The sequence below is a fragment of the Colias eurytheme genome, chromosome 28 (genome assembly GCF_061535395.1).
Source record: "Colias eurytheme isolate Ceu_HAF_F1 chromosome 28, ilColEury1 Martin Lab GWU primary, whole genome shotgun sequence".
Classification (NCBI taxonomy): Eukaryota; Metazoa; Arthropoda; class Insecta; order Lepidoptera; family Pieridae; genus Colias; species Colias eurytheme.
Window position 1 is genome coordinate 3,316,578 of NC_143007.1, and position 20,523 is coordinate 3,337,100.

Consider the following 20,523-nt stretch of genomic DNA (forward strand, 5'->3'; position numbering starts at 1 on the left):
GTAGAGGCGCTGCAAGCTCTGTGTTTATGTGATAAGTAAGATGGCGGCCGCTGGCGAAAATTTAATTATTCGCAGTTAAAAACTTCATAATTCGTTTAATAACAATATGAAGAAAGTCATAGCAAAGAATTTACGATGGTTCGAGTACTATGGAAAATGTGGATATCTTATATGTATTGAAGAAAAAATGCGTCTTAAATAAAATAATTTAAGACGCATTTTTTCTTTTAGGATATATATTTATATATCCTACTATAGTATTATAATTGTTTGTTTTTTAAAAAGCGATCCGCTTCTGGCACTCGCCGGCCGCTGCCGTGGCACGCTCGCTTTGCTCGCTCGGCTCGTGCGTTGTTTATCAAAGTCTAACCTAACCTAACCTAACTGTTTTTTATTGCAAAAACGATTCGCTTCTAGCATTCGCCGACCGCTGCCGCGGCACTAACTTAAATGACATTAAACAAGTTTTTAGAATATTCTGAATTTTTTTAATATTTTATGGACTCTTTATATTTTATACGATCTGGCCAAATGTGGATGGCCAAATCGTGAAACGTTGACGATTTAACGATCTGATCAAACTATGTTGGCCATTTCATGAAATGCGACCATTTCGTGAAATGATCGATCATATCATGAAATGAGCAAATCTACGATATGGCCACGATATATATAAAAACATAGCGGCCCGCTCCGACTTCGGACTTCGTATAGATAGCCTGGCGGCCGGCCGGTACCGCCGCAAACGCTACGTCCCGCAATTTTTAAATCTGTAATATCTTCGAAAATATTCACTTAAATCATACGGTGTAAAGGGCCATATAGATCTATATTAAACGAACAATGTATTCAAGGTATTTAATTGGTTAAGGATTAATGCTGTATTGGTTAAAATCGCATCGAAAATTAGCCATTATTTTTCGTAAAAAGTAAATGACAAAAAAATGTTATTGTGGGTTATCCATAAGAGATAGACATATACCATCGCGGACTTTTCTATAGACCTTTTCAATGTGTATAATACTTAGTACATTATTTTGATAAAACTCTTACAGCCGTACAAATAAACGAGTTATAACATTTTATGCAAAGAATAAACTAAGAATAAGGAAAAATCATACAAATAAACACGAAATAAATGTAACCTAGTATAACTTCGTAATAAGTATTCATACTAATGCTATTCCGACCTTATTACGGCTACCACCCTAGTATAAGTCTGACATAACCGAGTTATAACATATCTTTTAGTACATTGTGCTGTGTTTTACAAGTTTTAGAAGCAATTTTCAATCTAAATTTGAGATAATAGCAATGACTCAATGAGAGTATACGAGAAGTAGAAAAAGTTGAGCAAATTAATAATTTCATTAGTCATTACGTACCTATTGAAATGGAAAATTTTGTATGAAATGTCAAAATATACGAAATTATGAAAAACCCTTTTGATATTTATAATGATTTATTTATTTACAACATGCGCCAAACCATACATACATAAAACTTATTTCTAAATTTATCACAATAATATACACTTTCGTTGAAAATATAAATCTTCTAAGCCTGGAGTTGTATGTTTTGAGTACCAGTTATTTGGCAACTCTCTATCTCAAAGTGGGTTTATCTTCTGTTCTCCAGATATTTGATAGCGTTATCTATCATTTGCTTGCATATTTAATGATATATTTAAATTATTTCCAATAAATATTTAAAAAATAAATAAACAGAACATCGTATGATGAAACTTCACAACAAATTCGACGAAGTCAAACGAGCGTCAGCAAAATGACAGCACCAAGGCTTAACCGTAGACAATTTCAATGTTTTTCATAATTTTGTGAATGAATTGCGACGTTGCCGCTTCGCGCCTATTGCATAGCGTGAGCATAGATACATCGACGTTATTCCAAATTTATTTGTAAGAAATTATGACATCCTTATTCTTTATTTATTCTTATCATATCTATGCATTGCATAAGGTTTGAATAAGCAAGTTTTTATTTGTACGGCTGGTAGGGTTCAGCCTGCGTTTGCAATGTAAGCGGAAAAAATGTAATTTTTTGCGACATCACTTTAGAAACCTCAAAAATAACAGTACTTCTCCACTATTTAATGGATGTTATTATACATATAAACCTTCCTCTTGAATCACTCTATCTATTAAAAAAAACCGCATCAAAATCCGTTGCGTAGTTTCAAAGATTTAAGCGTACAAAGGGACATAGGGACATAAGGACATAGGGACAGGGAAATCGACTTTGTTTTATACTATGTAGTGACTAGAGGTCCGCCCCGGCTTCGCCCGTGGTACATATTTCGCAATAAAAGGTAGCCTATGTCCTTTCTCGGGTATCATAATTAATATCTCCATACCAAATTTCATGCAAATTGGTTCAGTAGTTTAGGCGTGATTGAGTAACAGACAGACAGACAGAGTTACTTTCGCATTTATAATATTAGTATGGATTATACCAGTCTGCCCATGAACACTCGCTGGAAAGTATTCGAAACGTCGGGAAAATAACATGAATGTATCGTGTTTAAAATCCGTTAAAAGTCTTTAATTTCTACAGTTAAGTATTTTTCTAGTATTTAAGTGCTAGTAGCGGTAAAGTTAAGTATACCTAGGTTGGCAGATAACGGACTAACTTTCTATATGTACGTTAATAAATTTCGCTTACGAATGACAAGAATATGTATGTCTAGTTTATGGTTAACAGAATGTTCGTAACTTATTGCAGTTGTTATTGTGTGGGTAGTTTAAAGAAAATTTTGCGTCAATTTGTAGAGAAAAGGGGTTAGATTTTTTATCGAAATGGTAAAAATGTTAGTTTTCTAAATAATATGGTCAAAAATTTGACAAGACATTTATTATAATTGTTAATAATTGGGCGGTAATAATCCATACCAATATTATAAAGCTGAAGAGTTTGTTTGTTTGAACTCAGGAAGGAACTCAGAAGGAAAGCGCTAATCTCAGGAACTACTGGTCCGATTTGAAAAATACTTTCGGTGTTAAATAGCCCATTTATCGAGGAAGGCTATTTATCATCACGCTAAGGTCAACAGGAGCGGAGCAATGCGGGTAAAACCGATGGGTAAAGCTAGTTGTTAATAAGTGGGTAGGTACCTAGGTATATTAGTTTTAAGTATTTTTTCAAAATGCTTATATTACATTGTGAGCAAAATAAATTTAAATAATATACATATGTACAATGTTTTATATTCCGGAAGTTTTTACCAGAAATTGACCGGAACGAAACACAAAGTTGTTGACCTCGGCCATGGTGAACTATGGTAAATGAGATTTTGTACGTACACTCTAGCCAAATTATCATAATAATTTGGTAATGAAGATATGTACATATAAATTTATTAATTTAAATCAAAGCTCTACATATAATACAACAGACAACAGGGCACAACAGTCGTATCGCGCGTTTAATTAACCGACTTAAAAAAAAGGAGGAGATTCTCAATTCGGCCGGTATATTTTTTTATGTGTAAATTTTAAATACTGAAGAATTTGTAAATAGTCTGTCTGTCAAAGTTTCATAAAAATAGTAGACCGGGATCCCTCGCCCTTTTTCGTAAGTGATTACTAACAAGCTAAATTTTCGTCAGTAGCTTCATTTTGACGAGACGCCCAACATTAGCTAGTACAAAAATTTCGTAAGTGGTAGCTAACTAGTCCATTGAATGAGTCCCTCCAAGGGGGGTCTAGAGTGCGTGAGTTAGTAACGTAAGATGTTTCTTCGGAAACATGTCAAGAGTCCCTAGGTAATAAACATACTAAAACCCCGGGCCACTAGGAGGAGCCCCGGAGTGGGAGGAGGGGGGAAATGGGTCCATTTTTTCATTTTTCGCTTAAATCTCAAAAACGGTACATGTTAGAGAAAAACTTTCAAGGAAAAGTTGAAAGACCATAAAATTATCTACAAGTTATACCTAAATCATTTTTTCCTATATCCTACCGTTTCTGAGTTATACGCAGTAAAACATGATTTTGGCTCAAACAATTTCCACATCAATCGATCAAAAAATATTTCTTTCTTCCAAAAAACTGAAATGTGCAACTTGTGACCAATACTGATAGATTGCTCTTAATTAGGTCTATAATTGGTAAAATAAACACATTCCTCCATGGAAGCCTTTAGGAGGAATCGATTGTCAAAATATTATATTAGGGCAGTTTGAGTTACTGAACTTGATCTTTTTATTTTTTTCTTCCAAAAAACTCAAAAGTGCAACTTGTGACCCATACAGATAGATTGCTCATAATTAGGTCTATCATTGCTAAAAATACCAGATTCCACCACGGAGGCGTTTACGGGGAATTGAATTTTATCAGGGTAGTTACGATACATGAACTTTTTATTTTTTTTCTTCCAAAAAGCTCAAAAGTGCAACTTGTGACCGGTACAGATAGATTGCTCATAATTAGGTCTATCATTGATAAAAATACCAGATTCCACCATGGAGGCGTTTACGGGGAATTGAATTTTATTAGGGTATTTAGTTAAAAAGTTCATGTATCGTAACTACCCTAATAAAATTCAATACCTCCTAAACGCCTCTATGGTGGAATCTGGTTTTTTTATCAATGATAGACCTAATTATGAGCAATCTATCGGTACCGGTCACAAGTTGCACTTTTGAGTTTTTTTGGAAGAAAAAAATAAAAAGTTCAAGTATCGTATCTACCCTAATAAAATTCAATTCCCCGTAAACGCCTCCGTGGTGGAATCTAGTATTTTTATCAATGATAGACCTTATTATGAGCAATCTATCTGTACCGGTCACAAGTTGCACTTTTGAGTTTTTTGGAAGAAAAAAAATAAAAAGATCAAGTTCAGTAACTCAAACTACCCTAATATAGTATTTTGACAATCGATTCCTCCTAAAGGCTTCCATGGAGGAATGTGTTTATTTTACCAATTATAGAACTAATTAAGAGCAATCTAACAGTACCGGTCACAAGTTGCACTTTTGAGTTTTTTGGAAGAAAAAAATAAAAAGATCAAGTTCAGTAACTCAAACTACCCTAATATAGTATTTTGACAATCGATTCCTCCTTAAGGCTTCCATGGAGGAATGTGTTTATTTTACCAATTATAGCCCTAATTAAGAGCAATCTATCAGTATCGGTCATAAGTTGCACTTTTGAGTTTTTTTGGAGAAAAAAAATAAAAAGTTCAAGTATCGTAACTACCCTAATAAAATTCAATTCCCCGTAAACGCCTCCGTGGTGGAATCTGGTATTTTTATCAATGATAGACCCAATTATGATCAATCTATCTGTACCGGTCACATGTTGCACTTTTCAGTTTTTTGGAAGAAAAAAATAAAAAGATCAAGTTCAGTAACTCAAACTACCATATTATAATATTTTGACAATCGATTCCTCCTAAAGGCTTCCATGCAGCAATATGTTTATTTTACCAATTATAGACCTAATTAAGAGCAATCTATCAGTACCGGTCACAAGTTGCACATTTGAGTTTTTTGGAAGAAAGAAATATTTTTTGATCGATTGATGTGGAAATTGTTTGAGCCAAAATCATGTTTTACCGCGTATAACTCAGAAACGGTAGGATATAGGAAAAAATGATTCAGGTACAACTTGTAGATAATTTTATGGCCTTTCAACTTTTCCTTGAAAGTTTTTCTCTAACATGTACCGTTTTTGAGATTTAAGCGAAAAATGAAAAAATGGACCCATTTCCCCCCTCCCCCCACTCCGGGGCTCCTCCTAGTGGCCCGGGGTTTTAGTATGTTTATTACCTAGGGACTCTTGACATGTTTCCGAAGAAACATCTTACGTTACTAACTCACGCACTCTAGAACTTTTTATTCAATGGACTAAACAGGGGTAATGAGAACATAATTTGTTGATTTAGAATAAGAATAAGAATAATAAGAATAAAATAATTTTTATTAGGCACACCAAATTACCACCACCAACACAAACAAAAAAAAAAAAAAGAAACAATATAAAAATACACTCTTAAATATAATCTAACATAAAAATTAAAACTAAGAATATGAATTGTGTGGCGACTGGCGACCTAAAGGGTAAGGCCGCTCAGCTTATGCTATGCCGATATGGTCAGCATAGCGCTGGTTTTCAGGGCCCCACCAGACAACAAAGTGCTTAAGTCTAAAGTGTCTCTCTCTGCTGTTAGATAATAAAACAATTAATTAAGAAATAAAATAATTATATATGTTTGCATGTATAGAATATAATATATTGCGGATATTTTACCCATATTGTGAAATACATATACTTATATACATATATATATATATATATATATTTACATAATAATAAATAACCACAGTTTATAAATACATATAAGGAATTAAAAGAATACAACTATATTGCATACCATATAATACGTACATATATTATAATAATAATAAACTGTTATATACAACGCAACTAAGGTTTTCCGACGAATTCGTTAATCAAATGTTTTTTATATTATTATTTAGTGGTTATCAAAAATTCATTACTAACTGGTTTTTTTATTTATAACTAGCGACCCGCCCCGGCTTCGCACGGGTGCAATGCTGATACTAAATACACTACAGAAAAACTGTGAACGTAGTATATAAAAACATAGCGGCCCGCTCCGGCTTCGCACGGGTATAAAATATATTATAGCCGAGCGGCCGACCGGTGCCGCCGCAAACGCTACGTCCGGGCGTCCCGCAAATTTTAAATCTGTAATATCTTTGAAAATATTCACTTAAATCATACGGTGTAAAAGGCCATATAGATCTATATTAAATGAACATTGTATTCAAGGTATTTAATTGGTTAAGGATTAATGCTGTGTTGGTTAAAATCGCATCGAAAATTAGCCATTATTTGTCGTAAAAAGTAAATGACAAAAAAAAAGTTATTGTGGGTTATCCATAAGAGATAGACATATACCATCGCGGACTTTTCTGTAGACCTTTTCAATTTGTATAATACTTAGTACATTATTTTGATAAAACTCGTAGGGTTCAGCCTGCGTTTGCAATGTAAGCGAAAAAAATGTAATTTTTTACGACCTCACATTAGAAACCTCAAAAATAACAGTACTTCTCCACTATTTAATGGATTATACATAGAAACCTTCCTCTTGAATCACTCTATCTATTAAAAAAAACCGCATCAAAATCCGTTGCGTAGTTTCAAATATTTAAGCGTACAAAGGGACATAGGGACATAGGGACAGGGAAAGCGACTTTGCTTTATACTATGTAGTGATTCTTATAATAATAATCTAAATTAGCCGAAAAAATATTTGTCCTACAAAATGCTAGGTTTGATCAACGAGGTCCCATTTTTGCAACATGTACTATTTACGAGGTCATGAAAAATTATTACTAACCAGCTGATTTTTTTTTTGTTGGTTAGTTAATAATTATATAATTTAATGCCCACATTGTCCTACACATTACGTGGAACGTTTTTCTAGTCCGACACTCTTAGGTTGTAGTACAAATACTAGATGTAAAAATAATTAGTATCAAGTTGAAACTTCGTGAGTAGCTTCGTTTCAATGAGACGCCCAAGAATTTCCTTTACGAAAATGCTCGATTGTGGTAGCTAACAGGGGTAATGAGGACATAATTTGTTGATTTAGTGGTTATCAAAAATTTATTACTAACTGGTTTTTTAATTTATAATTCTTATCTTATAATCTAAAGTAGCCGAAAAAATATTTGTCCTACAAAATGCTAGGTTTGATCAACGAGGTCCCATTTTTGCAACATGTACTATATTTTACGAGGTCATGAAAAATTATTACTAACCAGCTGATTTTTTTTTGTTGGTTAGTTAATAATTATATAATTTAACGCCCACATTGTCCTACAAATTGCATGGTATATTTTGCTGATCCTCCAATGGAATTTGAAATTCATAACAATAAAAATCTATTCATTCTGTACATTTTTCTATTGGAGTTTAGTTATATTAGTACGCATGCGCGCGATGCTGCGTACTGTGTTTAGTTACTCCATGCTGAAGCCGACTATAACCGTGCTGTTTTTTTCTGTTGACCACGTGTTGGACGCTCTGAAACATCTCTGAAATAACTTACATTTTTTTTTTAATTGCTCAGCAAAAATGGAGTGTTTTTTATGCAGTGTATTGTGTGATAACCCTAGCTTTAGAGAGAAACGCGAAGAGATCAAGAAATTTTCTCAAGAAATTTTGCTTTCTTGTCGAACTTTTTTGTCTGCTCGAAAGCATCATAAACATAAATATAGTAATGTCGTATTATCGGAAAATTGGAATTTAAAAATTTAAAAATTGGAATTTAAAAATTGGAATTATCTTCTCAATTGCAAGGTACCCTATTAATATTATTGAAATTTGGTTTTTAATTTTTCGGCGACATTAATTAATTTTTTCATATTATTACAGATTTAGATACCACGGAAGATCAGAATGAAGAAGATACTGATGAAGATGAGGAGAGTGATGCCAGTAGTGAGGATGAATGTTTTTCTGATGAGTCAGATGAAAATTAATTCCTTTTTTATATAAAAATATCTACTTTTTCATGTATGTTACATAATAAAGTTGATTTATTTCAATAAATATATTTTCACTTTACCTCATGTTGCACATAGGAAAAAGGAAAATTACGATTATTGTAGGACTACGGATGCATACCAGTTTTTTTATAGGACATTGTTTTATTCGGATAAAAAACACACTAATGTATCACGTGATACTTTTGTCCTACAGTTACTAATAAAAAAAATGGTCCTGTGGTATGGACAACTTAGGAGTCTAGGACTAGAAAAACGTTCCACGTAATGTGTAGGACAATGTGGGCGTTAAATTATATAATTATTAACTAACCAACAAAAAAAAATCAGCTGGTTAGTAATAATTTTTCATGACCTCGTAAATAGTACATGTTGCAAAAATGGGACCTCGTTGATCAAACCTAGCATTTTGTAGGACAAATATTTTTTCGGCTAATTTAGATTATTATTATAAGAATTATAAATAAAAAAACCAGTTAGTAATGAATTTTTGATAACCACTAAATCAACAAATTATGTTCTCATTACCCCTGTTAGCTACCACTTACGAAATTTTTGTACTAGCTAATGTTGGGCGTCTCGTCAAAATGAAGCTACTGACGAAAATTTAGCTTGTTAGTAATCACTTACGAAAAAGGGCGAGGGATCCCGGTCTATAGGTTTAGCCGTTACAGTAATTTCCCGGAATATTTCCACAGATTCTTTTTTACTACAATTTAAAAAGCTAATTATTTTATCTTTCCAAACATTATATTATTTTTATTTGTATAGTTTCCTATTGTCTACATAATATGTATGATATTTATCGAGTAAAGATTAGCCTGACCCAGCGTACGAAATTTCAGCCAAATCCGTTCAGCAATTTCCGCTTAAAAAAGCAACATACATACGTCTTAACACAAATAAACTTATAAATTTATTATATGTAACTACATCACGCATGCATTGGATAAGTGCGTATTGAATATATGCGTCATTCACGCGTTTTTATATCGGTCAATTAGGGAAAGCTGGCATGTTCACAGTACTCACACTTATGCAATTTCACTTACAGTATGTTCAAAAAAATAAATGCGACTCTAGTTTCATTTTAGACTTGAATTGTAAAATGGGTGCGTTGTAGATATTATATATATGCAAATGTAGATATTATATATATGCAAATATAATTACTTATGAAAGCTCTCATAATTTACCTGTAAAATTATAATTTAAAAGTAATTCAATTGATGAAGTTAATTATTTATTCTAATAATAATCAATTGGATAAAAGTATTAATAATCATTCAATTATCAAATAATAATTAAATTCCTGACTTTGGTCGAGTAAAGATATTATCTAAGAAATATTATATTTGTAGTAAGTACGTAATACCTACCAATACACGCTAACAAATATGTGTTACATATTTATTGTATAATTTTCACATTATTGGTTTTAAACTCAAACTCAAACATTTATACAATTAGACTTCTTCTAGAAGCACTTTTGAATCGTCATAACAGTTTAACAGTTTTAACATTTACCACCAATTCAGAAAGCAGTATCTATAGAGAAGAAGAAGAATCTATTTAATCATAATCGTAATCTTCTACTTCACTGTAACTTTCATCGCTCGAAGAACTCGATGTTTCGTTGTCGGAATTTCTTAATGTTATTATAAATGAGTCAGTGTCTACTTTTGGTTCTAATTGAATAGATATAATATTTTTCCTCATGTTCTCGCGTCTTTCTCCAAACGTCACTAAACATATCCAGACTAATAGCATTTGCTTCCTTTCTAAATAATTCTTCCACAGTTTTCAAGTTAAAGTTCACATTTTGTGATGCTACCATAGTAACTCTATTGGGTTGAGTTCTGGATGGTATGGTGGAAGGCGCAATACACTATGTCCATGATCTTTGAGGATTGCATCAAGTAGGTAAAAATTGTGTATAGTTTGGCTTATTTTTTTTAATAATGTGATAACTCTGATTATTAATTAGTAATTTGATTTTTGAAAAAAAAATGCCGATTTTAGTCAAAATTTATATTTTTCATCCATTCCTTATCATCCAAATTTCCTTGGTGAGAAAAATTGACATTTCTAATGAAAATGAACAAAAAATTAAATGATTTTATTAAATACTGTAAAATAGTCTATAATTCTTCCATTTACTGTATCACAAAATTCTTCATAGATTTTTAGATATTCGTACTACACCAATTACATCACCCTGTATTTATAAACAATTGCAAAATATGACACATACATAGGCCGGGAGATACTGACACAAAATTTCGGGTCATTTGTAACAGAATGGCGGTTCTACAGAGGTCTTATTACGCAATGACTAAAAGAAAAATGATGGTCAGAACTCAGAACGCTGGTACCGGCGGACTAGTCGCGTGGGCGTTAGTCGAACTCGTCGGATAAATAGCGAAAGTCAAACGATGTGTAACACAAAAATTTTAGAATTCACCGATAGCCCATAAAAAAGATGTAGGCGGTAGTGTCATGCCATACTTTTCCGGTGTAACTTACAGCCCCCCATACCGACGCGATGCGTTGATAAAAAAAAAAAAACAATTCAAACATTTGTACCAGGCTAACTTTTGCACAGGTAATCATCATCGTGCAGACATTTACGAAAATCGCCATGCCATACTTTTCGGACGATTCCAAATGGCCACCATACCGCCGAAAATCTGCAAAAAAAAATTTTTTTTCGCCAAACAATTTGTACCAGTATTGCATTTGGATTTTTGGAGAGTATTTGATAAAATGTGACCATTATTATATTTGCCATACTTCTAGTAGGGGGAAAAAGTGCTGCCATACTTGAAAATTAATTTATTCGTCACGTTTCAAAAATACGACTGTACAATACGTAAAATAATTTTTTACAGTATGGGATCATTATATTCTGTTTGTTTGTATACAATTCTACCTAGAAAAAAATATCGCAGATTGCAAACATGGGGCGGATGATTGTAAGACTTAAGCCAAGACGTAAAAAAAAATGGAAAGTATATGATGCAACGTGACCATTATTATATTTGCCATACTTTTAATAGAGGGAAAAATTAGTGCCATACTACTACAAATCGTTCAAACTACGAATAAAATCTTACAATAAGAAAAAAATCTTATACACATTCGCCACCTCCCACAGGTATGGCATTATCACACTTCTATTTATAATCATTCAGGAGTTGTTGAAAAAAAAAATTTAGGGTGGTACAAATCGTTTGGCGAGAAAAAAAAATTCAAAAATTTGCAGATTTTCCGCGGTATGGCGACCATTTGGAATCGTCCGAAAAGTATGGCATGGCGATTTTAGTAAATGGCTGCACGACGATGGTTACCTGTGCAAAAGTGAGCCCGGTACAAATGGTTGAATTGTTTTTTTTAAATCAACGCATTCACGTCGGTATGGCGGACTGTAAGTCACATCGTAACTGTATGGCATGACACTACCGCCTACATCTTTTTTAAGGGCTATAGGTAAATTCTAAAATTTTTGTTTTACAAATCGTTGGACTTTCGCTATTTATCCGACGAGTGTGACTAACGCCCACGCGACTAGTCCGCCGGTACCAGCGTTCTGACCATCATTTTTCTTTTTGTCATTGCGTACTAAGACCCCTCTAGACCGCCATCCTGTTACAAATGACCCGAAATTTTGTGTCAGTATCTCCCGGCCTAACATGTGCAATGTGTAAATGTGTTGACGTTCCAGCTCTTCTTAATATACCTATAACTCCATTCAAAATATTATTTTTGTCCGTCGCGAAGCAAGTTTGCAACGAAGCTATTTGATGTATGCTAAAATCATAATTTATGTAAGATAGACCTTGATTGTAATGGATAGTCGTTTCTAATTTATAATTTTTTGAATAAAAATTGGTAGAATCATTACGTATATTTTATTTGTTTTGATAAATAGGCTCAAAAGGATGGGGTTTTTGTGGTAATAAAATCATCATGCAACGAACACAAATCCAGAAAAAAAATCGTTCGGCCTTTCTTCAGTTATAAATTGTGCGACTAAGCTGAGCTTTTCGTATAGGTACATTAATAGTTTACAATATTCGTACATACTTAACTACTGACATACGCTAACCGCCTCCTTGGCACAGTGGTCAACGCGAATGTATAACCGAGAGGTCCTGAGTTCGATTCCCGTTGGAGACGTGGAAAAGTAATGTTCTAGCAGGGCACAGAAGGCTGATCACCTACTTGTCCCTGAAGAAAATCGATCAGTGAAACAGATGTATGCATCCGCCCCATACCCCACTTGGGGACACGGGACTTTACTTTTTATGACATACAGCTACTTTAAGCTGTAAAGACGCGTCAAACAACAACCATTGTTGATCATCGGTCGTTAGCTTCGCGAGCGTGTGTTGATCTTGATCGTTGCCTTAAAGGGACTGGCTTGACGTGTTTGAAAACGTATCTATATGGATGTGTAGGTTTTTTTAAATATGTATGTGGGTATTGGGTATTGCAATAAAATCTACTGTATGGACTATGGTGAACAAAGATGAGGTTAATCGTGCAAGTTATAATTATTCAAACAGCTGTTTGCTGTACATATGTTTTGTTTGTTTTGTACGGATAAAGATAGTATTCAATTATTGAAAATTATAATGCTCATCACAGATGAACAAATTTGGAACTGAATTTAACTGTGTCGCTTCATATTGTCACAAGTTAATGTTTCTAAAAATAGATTTTTAACCTTATTAGTTATTACAAGTCGAACAAGACGTCTAATCAACGGTTGTATAAAGTAAAAGAGCTGAAAAGTATCTTATAAGAAACCGACATACAAGTATATCATAGGTATAACACCATCGATATCTAATTTATACCACTTACAATGGCAGTTGGTACTTATCATCAACACTGTATTCTAAAACTTCTTACGATTAACATTAGTAACATGTGTATCGTATAACAGAAGAAACGAGAAACGCAAAATAACATAAAAACTGCATTCATTATAATTATATTACATATATCAATGCGATGTATATTTTTAATGCAACGCTGGAATATTGCCAACTTGCCAAGTGAAACTTAACGGATTATGATTAAAAATTCTACATATATCGGCCGACTTTTCTTATTTATAGATTGTAAACCCACTACTGCGCGTCGTTTACACGATGTCGTAACGATAAACCGCAAGCGCTATGTGCACTCGTGTAAACACGACTTAGTGAAACGTATACGATATGTTAGGAATAATACCCACTTGAGGTACTATTTAATAAATTAATAGGTAGTTGTACAGGTGAATAAAGAATATAGTAATAATCATTGAACCCTTAAGATTAATCCTGTATTTTAGAAAATATAAGATAATGTTTATTAGATAATAATATGCAATCAATCAATTACTGTAAGGTTATTAACTGATTCACGAATGAAGCAATATGAAAACATGTTAACGATACAAGGGTTAATAATAAAGCTATGAACTAAGATGATTTGTAAAAAAAAGAATACATAATAAAGGAACGTGATACTATTACAATATAAAACCTTCGCCAATACTACATATCGTCAGTGAAAATCCAAAACTACTAAAGCGCCACTTTGGCCAAAATGAGTTATATATATCGATGGATTGGATTTTTTATTCCGCGTCTAATGGTCTAGGTTTCATGGCGATCTGAGGACTTTTGTGGCGTTTTAGCACCTCAAATGTCGGACGTTTTTCATAACTTTGCTTTTTTGAGAAATGCTTACATAATACAATTTATCTTTGAATTTTAAAATTTGTCGTTTAAGTATTTATATTACCGGACATTAGCCACACTGAGCTCGTTCAGCAACTCAAAATACGCTATTTTATTCATTGATGTCGCTTTAGCACTTTACAATACAAATCGTTACGGTGGTTAAGTAAATTTGCTTTACGTAGAAACAGATGTGGTGGCGCGTTAGTATATTTTGTTTACACAGTTTTTTAATAGATAATAGTGTAAGTATATTTGCTTTACTTAAATATTTGTTTGAGACTTTAGTAAGAATATTTGCAATCAGTGAAATTGAAGAGAATTGTACTTTTAGTATGGATTATTTTACAAAAAAAAAATTACATTAGTCGTTTAGTATTAAGAAGTTCGTAAACTTATCATAAAGATTAACCTTAGTCTTTTGAAATTCAAATAAGTTCTGGTTACATCTTTTAAGTATTTAGAATACCTACATTGCGCGGGATTTGACGGCGGTTCAGTTGACCGTTGTTAGTCGGTTTCGAGCAGCGGTGACTGAGTGACGCATTTTTGCTTGTTCCGCCTACGCGGCGGCCGAGTTAGTTGTTCGTATAATTAAAACTAGGTAAGTAAATATTATTCCTGCATTTTACAAAACTATTTCTGTATGGTTATTGATCTATTATTCGCATATTATTATCTGGCTTTGTTTGCGTTGTCGTAATTGTCGTTACCTATCTATCTAAGAATAAGTAGGTATTCATTGGTATTATTGCCCATTTATATTGTTAGGAAAGGTAATTAATTAAAGAGATTATTCTTGCAAGACAAGATAGGTAACGAGAATGTGTGTACAAATTACGGAAGTTTAATAATATTGATAACATACTAGTAACCTACACAAATAATACATAGATATGTATAGGTACAATGTTTTCTGTTATTTCTATTTCATCATTCTTGAAATAGTGCGTATTCTACCTATACTAGTTATCGTCAGATATTTGTATTAGGTATTCATAATTATTGTATTATTATTATTAGGCACTTACAATCTAAATTTTCAGAATCATAGAAAACGGAGCATGGACAGTCGACGATCCTCATTTTTTAGAAAATTTACAAACATGCGTACTGTAAACGCAAATTCAAAAGAATCATCGCCTAAGCCAAATGTTGTTCGTAGACTATTTGCCAAAGACGAAAGCGATATTGGGTTAGACTCCGAACAGGATAGTTTCGTCACAAATTTACGGCATCCACGCAATGAAGAATATAAAATTTTGGAGATACTCCCAACAAAAGACGGTGAAGTTTAAGTTACTTATTTTAACTTTAAATTTTAACTAGCACTAAGCTATCAATACTATTCTTTTAGCTAAGAAAACTCTGCCTGTCTGACGATGTGGGTGAATGTCATGTCGTGTGTATAAATGTGTGAATAAACAACATTTAATAATTATACTTATTTACAAGAAATATAATTATAATATTTTTTTCTACAATATTAAAAAATATAAATATGGTAAAGTAAAAACAAAAAAAAAATGGGGCATTAAATCACTTATTAATAATACTTGTCGTTTAAACAGGTATGATGAAAGAAGCTGGTTTTTCACAACAAGGATTGGATTCATCGCAATTTATACATCCGAATTCATCAGAAATAGAAGACTGTACTTTTCAAGAAGGGGTATCCTTAGTCCAAAAAAACTATCCCACTCAAATAACGAACTCACAAACAAGGGATTTAGAACGGGCAGAAATATTCAATCATAAAGATTATCCTCTTGAAACAGGAGAACACGCTCAGAAAGGAAGATCCTTCACCCAAGACATACATTCTACACAGCCATTATTCTCACAAACAGGCGATTTAGCACAGGCAGAAATATGCATCGATCCGAATAATCCACTAGAAGACCACACTCATAAAGAAACATTTTTTGCTCAAGACATACATTCAACACAGGCATCAATCTCACAAACTGGCGATTTGATACAGGCAGAAACATACTTACATCAAGATAATCTAATACCGATACAAGTACATGCTCAGGAAGAAATATCCTTCGTCCATAACATACATTTTACACAGGCATCAATCTCACAAACATGCGATTTGATACAGGCAGAAACATACATACATCAAGATAATCTACTACCAATAGAAGATCATGCTCAGGAAGGAACATCCTTCGTCAATAACATACATTCTAAACAGGCACCAATCCCATTCAAAAGTAATTTCATACAGTCAAACACGTTCATAGAGCCGACCATAAATCATTCATTAACAGTAATTTCGCGATTCGACGACAATTTGGAAGAAGAAGAAGCTGGTAAAAGAAAAGTATATGAAGATAATCAACAAGCAAGCACATCTTTTGGATCTCCATCTTCTGAACTATGTTTGAAGCAACCATATAAAAAACGAAGATTATACGAGCATCTTAAGGAAATGGACATTTGTATACAGCAAATTAGGGATGAAACTGCTTCTACTGAAAACTTAAACAACGCAACTATAGTTATTAATATTGAACCAGAAGAAAACAAAAATGAGTATGAAGAAGAGATTGAAAATATTAATACAACAATAAACAAAGAAAATGTAAAGAATAATCGAATTTATAAGCATATTGATTTCTTGTCAGACAGTGACGAATTTGTTTATAGTTCGAGCACTGGACAGGATTCAACAGAATCAAATGATACAGACCGTGTTAATGAAAAAAAGAAGCGTTTAAAGAAGAAACGTAAAACAAAGAAGTTGAATAATTTTGACGATACAAAAGAAAATTCAGAGCCGAAAAAAAAAGAGCGAAAGATTAATAAAAACAAAGTTAGAAAACAATTAAGAAATAGTGGAAAGCAGTATGTATCTATAACTGGCAAAGTTGTTGCAGAGAAGAGTATGAAGGATAACTTATGTAAACCTGAAAATTGCCATAATGAATGCTATAAGATTGGTTCCGAAAAAAGACAAGCAATTTTTAAACATTATTGGAGTCTAAGCACTGAAAGACGAAGAGATTGGTTAGTGGGAAATGCCAAGAGGACGACGATTAAGAGGAAGCGTATCAAAGAAGACCAAAGTCGTAGACAATACACTTTTGATTATTTTATTAATGAAGGCGAAGGAAAAAGAAAAGTTTGTTTGAAGTTTTTATTGAACACATTAGATATAAAACAAAAATATTTATATAACATTATTACAGAAGCTGCATACGGCTCATCTAAAGACGATTTACGGGGAAAGCATGTTCCAGCAAATAAAACACCAGAGATCATTGTAGAGGAAACAAGGAATTACATTAAAAGTTTACCATATTTACCGTCTCATTATTGCCGCAAAAACTCAAAACGATTTTATCTGCCTCAAGAATTTCGAAATATGAGTAATTTGTATAAAATTTACAAAGAATCTATGATACGCGAAGATAAAAGATTAATAGGAGAAAGAGTTTTTCAGAAGATATTTCAAGAATATAATATTGGTTTTCATATACCTCGTAAAGACAAATGTGCTAAGTGTGTGCGTTTCGAAAAAGAAAAAGGAGAAAAAGAAGAAGAGAAATTGGCTCATCTGAAAGACAAAGAGGAGACTTATGAAAGATTTCAAGCGCATCAGAAAATTCAAAATGGAAACATACTTTGCGTCTCTTTTGATTTACAGAAAGTTCTGAATACGCCGTATGGCCAAAGTATGTTACTGTATTACAGTCGCAAATTGGCTGTATATAATCTAACTTTTTACGAATCTGGAACTAGAGAAGGCTACTGTTACACTTGGACGGAAACAGAAGGAAAACGCGGAGCTAACGAAGTGTGCACTGTCTTAGAAAAATACATCAAGATGGTGGACGGTCGTGGCTCTATCAAACATCTTCTGTTTTACAGTGATGCCTGCCCCGGACAAAATAAAAACAAAATCGTCCTTGCTTGTATCCATATTTGTCTACAAAAATGCAAGAATATAACTAGCATCCAAATGAATTATCTCTTGCCCGGACACACTTATATGCCAGTGGACTCAATGCATTCTGTTATAGAAAAAAGTGTTACAAACACAATTGTTTGGGCACCATCTCAATGGCCGACAGTGTTTAATTTAGCCCGAAAGAATCCTAAGCCCTATCATGTGAATGTCTTAACATTTAAGGATTTTTGCGGCTGGGATATTGTCGCAGATAAATACTTTAAGGGAAATCTGACGGGAAAAATATCGAAAGTAGGTAACTCAAGCGTTGTCTTTTCATAATTACACTTAGGAGACTATTTTGATATAAATATTCTAACTTTAAAAATATTACAGGTGCGTACAGCGACATTTAAAAAAGCTGAACCACAGAAGATGACAGTTAAATATACAATGGCGACGGATGAAGCAAAGGAAAACATTGAAATAATTAATAAAAACAAAAATCTACAACCGAAAAATATTTACAAGAGTCGCCTACCTATATCAAAAAAGAAATACGAAGATTTATGGAAACTTTGTACAACAAAAATAATTCCTGAAAACTACCATCAAGAATATGCAAATTTTCCAAATGCCATGAATATCCAGGACAGCCTTCAAGAAACGGATGTCGAAGACAACGTTTAATTACAAAAAATGGCAACAAATTAAAATTCTAATTATTATTAAGTTAAATAATATTTTTTATACCTAAAATTTTATAACTATGATTATTTCAAAATACTACATAAATACATATTCTTCATACGGGTATGAAGGATCTAATTATGCATCCTAATTGATTGATCTTTTCGTAAATGATACCAAATAAAGCTAACATTTGTGATTATTATATTTTACTTTAAATGACATTGTTTAAGTTTTTTTTTTATCAAGTAATAATTATTTAATAAGAAGTTTAAGACAAGACTGATTAAAATAACGTTTTTTTTTTTCAATAAAGATTATTACGAAACTGTGTACATTTTGTTTTAAAACCATTATATTTTTTTTGCGATATTATGTGATTAACCTATTATGGTTTTTTTAGCGTAGATATACCTGGATGAGACCTCGCGCGACTGCTAATAAACAGGATTGAGTTATTTTGTTGCCACTTGTCTAATTTACTTAATGTCAACTGCGCCATAAGTAAAATAGATTTAAATTTAAATCATATTTTCATACATTAGTTTTTTTTTATGACACAATAGTACTAACTTACTATAATATAAATCGTTTTAACGTACGGTATAAGTGACATATTAGAACGTTCAGTAATAATACCCTCAGACATTATTAATCCGCAATGCACGTTAGTAATATTTGCGTTAGTACAATTTAACAAACCTGCGCTGTTAGTATTTTTTGACACCGCACCCCAAATATATTTCACAGATTAAGTACTTTCTGTTTACTAACTTCATAAAGTAAAAGTACTAAAGCGACAGCTATTTCCTGAATTAAAATAAGTATGCAGAAGGTTTTATTTTTATTAGATGCGTAATAATGTCACAAAACTTTTTCTCCTTAAGCATTTTTCGATGCATAAATCAGAAAAAAAGTTATGTCTGGTTTTGTGGAAAAAAAAACTTTGAATTGATCTACTGTAAAAAGGCCTTTTGGCGCTTCAGTAGTATTGGCTTTCCAGTGACGATATGGAATTCATTATATTCTAATCTACTCTAACCACGGATACTTAACACGCATATATAAAGATAAAAGCCAATTTAATAAATCGCCATAGATACTATTAATTGGTTTATTATTATAAACGTCATTACGATATCGTTTAAACGGCATTCAGATCACTTATATGTCTTCCTTGCATAAAATATATCGGCAATACGTATTTTAATGCTTTATGCATATAAAAATCAATTAGCCAAGACAATATTAGTTAACCCAGTTTGAAGTGTTGCGTAGAAAATTTATTTCTCAAGAAATACAATAATTATTTTATTGTAGCTGGCAAACAATGGATAATTAGTTGACTCTTCGTAGTGTTGTTTGGATAAGTCTGCTTTGTTTAATACTGAATGGCAAGCATACTTAGACTGAAATAATTCCGTTTTAGGAGTAGCCTTTTAAAAATAACTACGAATTAATTGTACTTACGAGAATTAAAATGCATTGCTGAAATAAAGTCATAAAATCAAGGATAGGAAGAATCTCTTACAAGAAACAAAAAAAAAGAAGAAAAAAAAAATTTTGGTTCTTCACTGCACTTGACCAAATTTAAACCAACATCGTCCTTCGTCCATCTTCTACAGATAATGTGTAATATTT

General features: G+C 32.6%; 2 protein-coding genes across 6 annotated transcripts in view; both read left to right on the forward strand.

The window, feature by feature from the left end:
- Positions 1–20,523, forward strand: part of Cul1 (cullin 1) — a 66,522-nt gene that overhangs the window by 19,800 nt on the left and 26,199 nt on the right. The gene's annotated exons all lie outside the window — the stretch shown is intronic.
- On the forward strand, positions 14,426–19,172 carry LOC149896535 (uncharacterized). Of its 2 annotated transcripts, XM_090117582.1 has the most exons (4): positions 14,426–14,895; positions 15,338–15,578; positions 15,863–18,504; positions 18,589–19,172. In XM_090117582.1, exons 2-4 carry the CDS (start codon positions 15,356–15,358, stop codon positions 18,880–18,882), a joined length of 3,159 nt encoding a protein of 1,052 aa, XP_089973708.1. In that variant the 5' UTR covers positions 14,426–14,895; positions 15,338–15,355; the 3' UTR covers positions 18,883–19,172. The 2 variants fall into 2 exon arrangements, with proteins under 2 accessions (XP_089973708.1, XP_089973707.1); XM_090117581.1 differs by having other exon boundaries at positions 14,426–15,578.

Excerpts from the sequence above, each read along its gene's own strand:
- LOC149896535 (XM_090117581.1), top strand. The coding sequence starts at position 15,356 with ATGGACAGTCGACGATCCTCATTTTTTAGAAAATTTACAAACATGCGT. Across the intron at positions 15,579-15,862 it reads GATACTCCCAACAAAAGACG|GTATGATGAAAGAAGCTGGT; the intron begins GTGAAGTTTAAG and ends TCGTTTAAACAG. Across the intron at positions 18,505-18,588 it reads TGACGGGAAAAATATCGAAA|GTGCGTACAGCGACATTTAA; the intron begins GTAGGTAACTCA and ends AAAATATTACAG.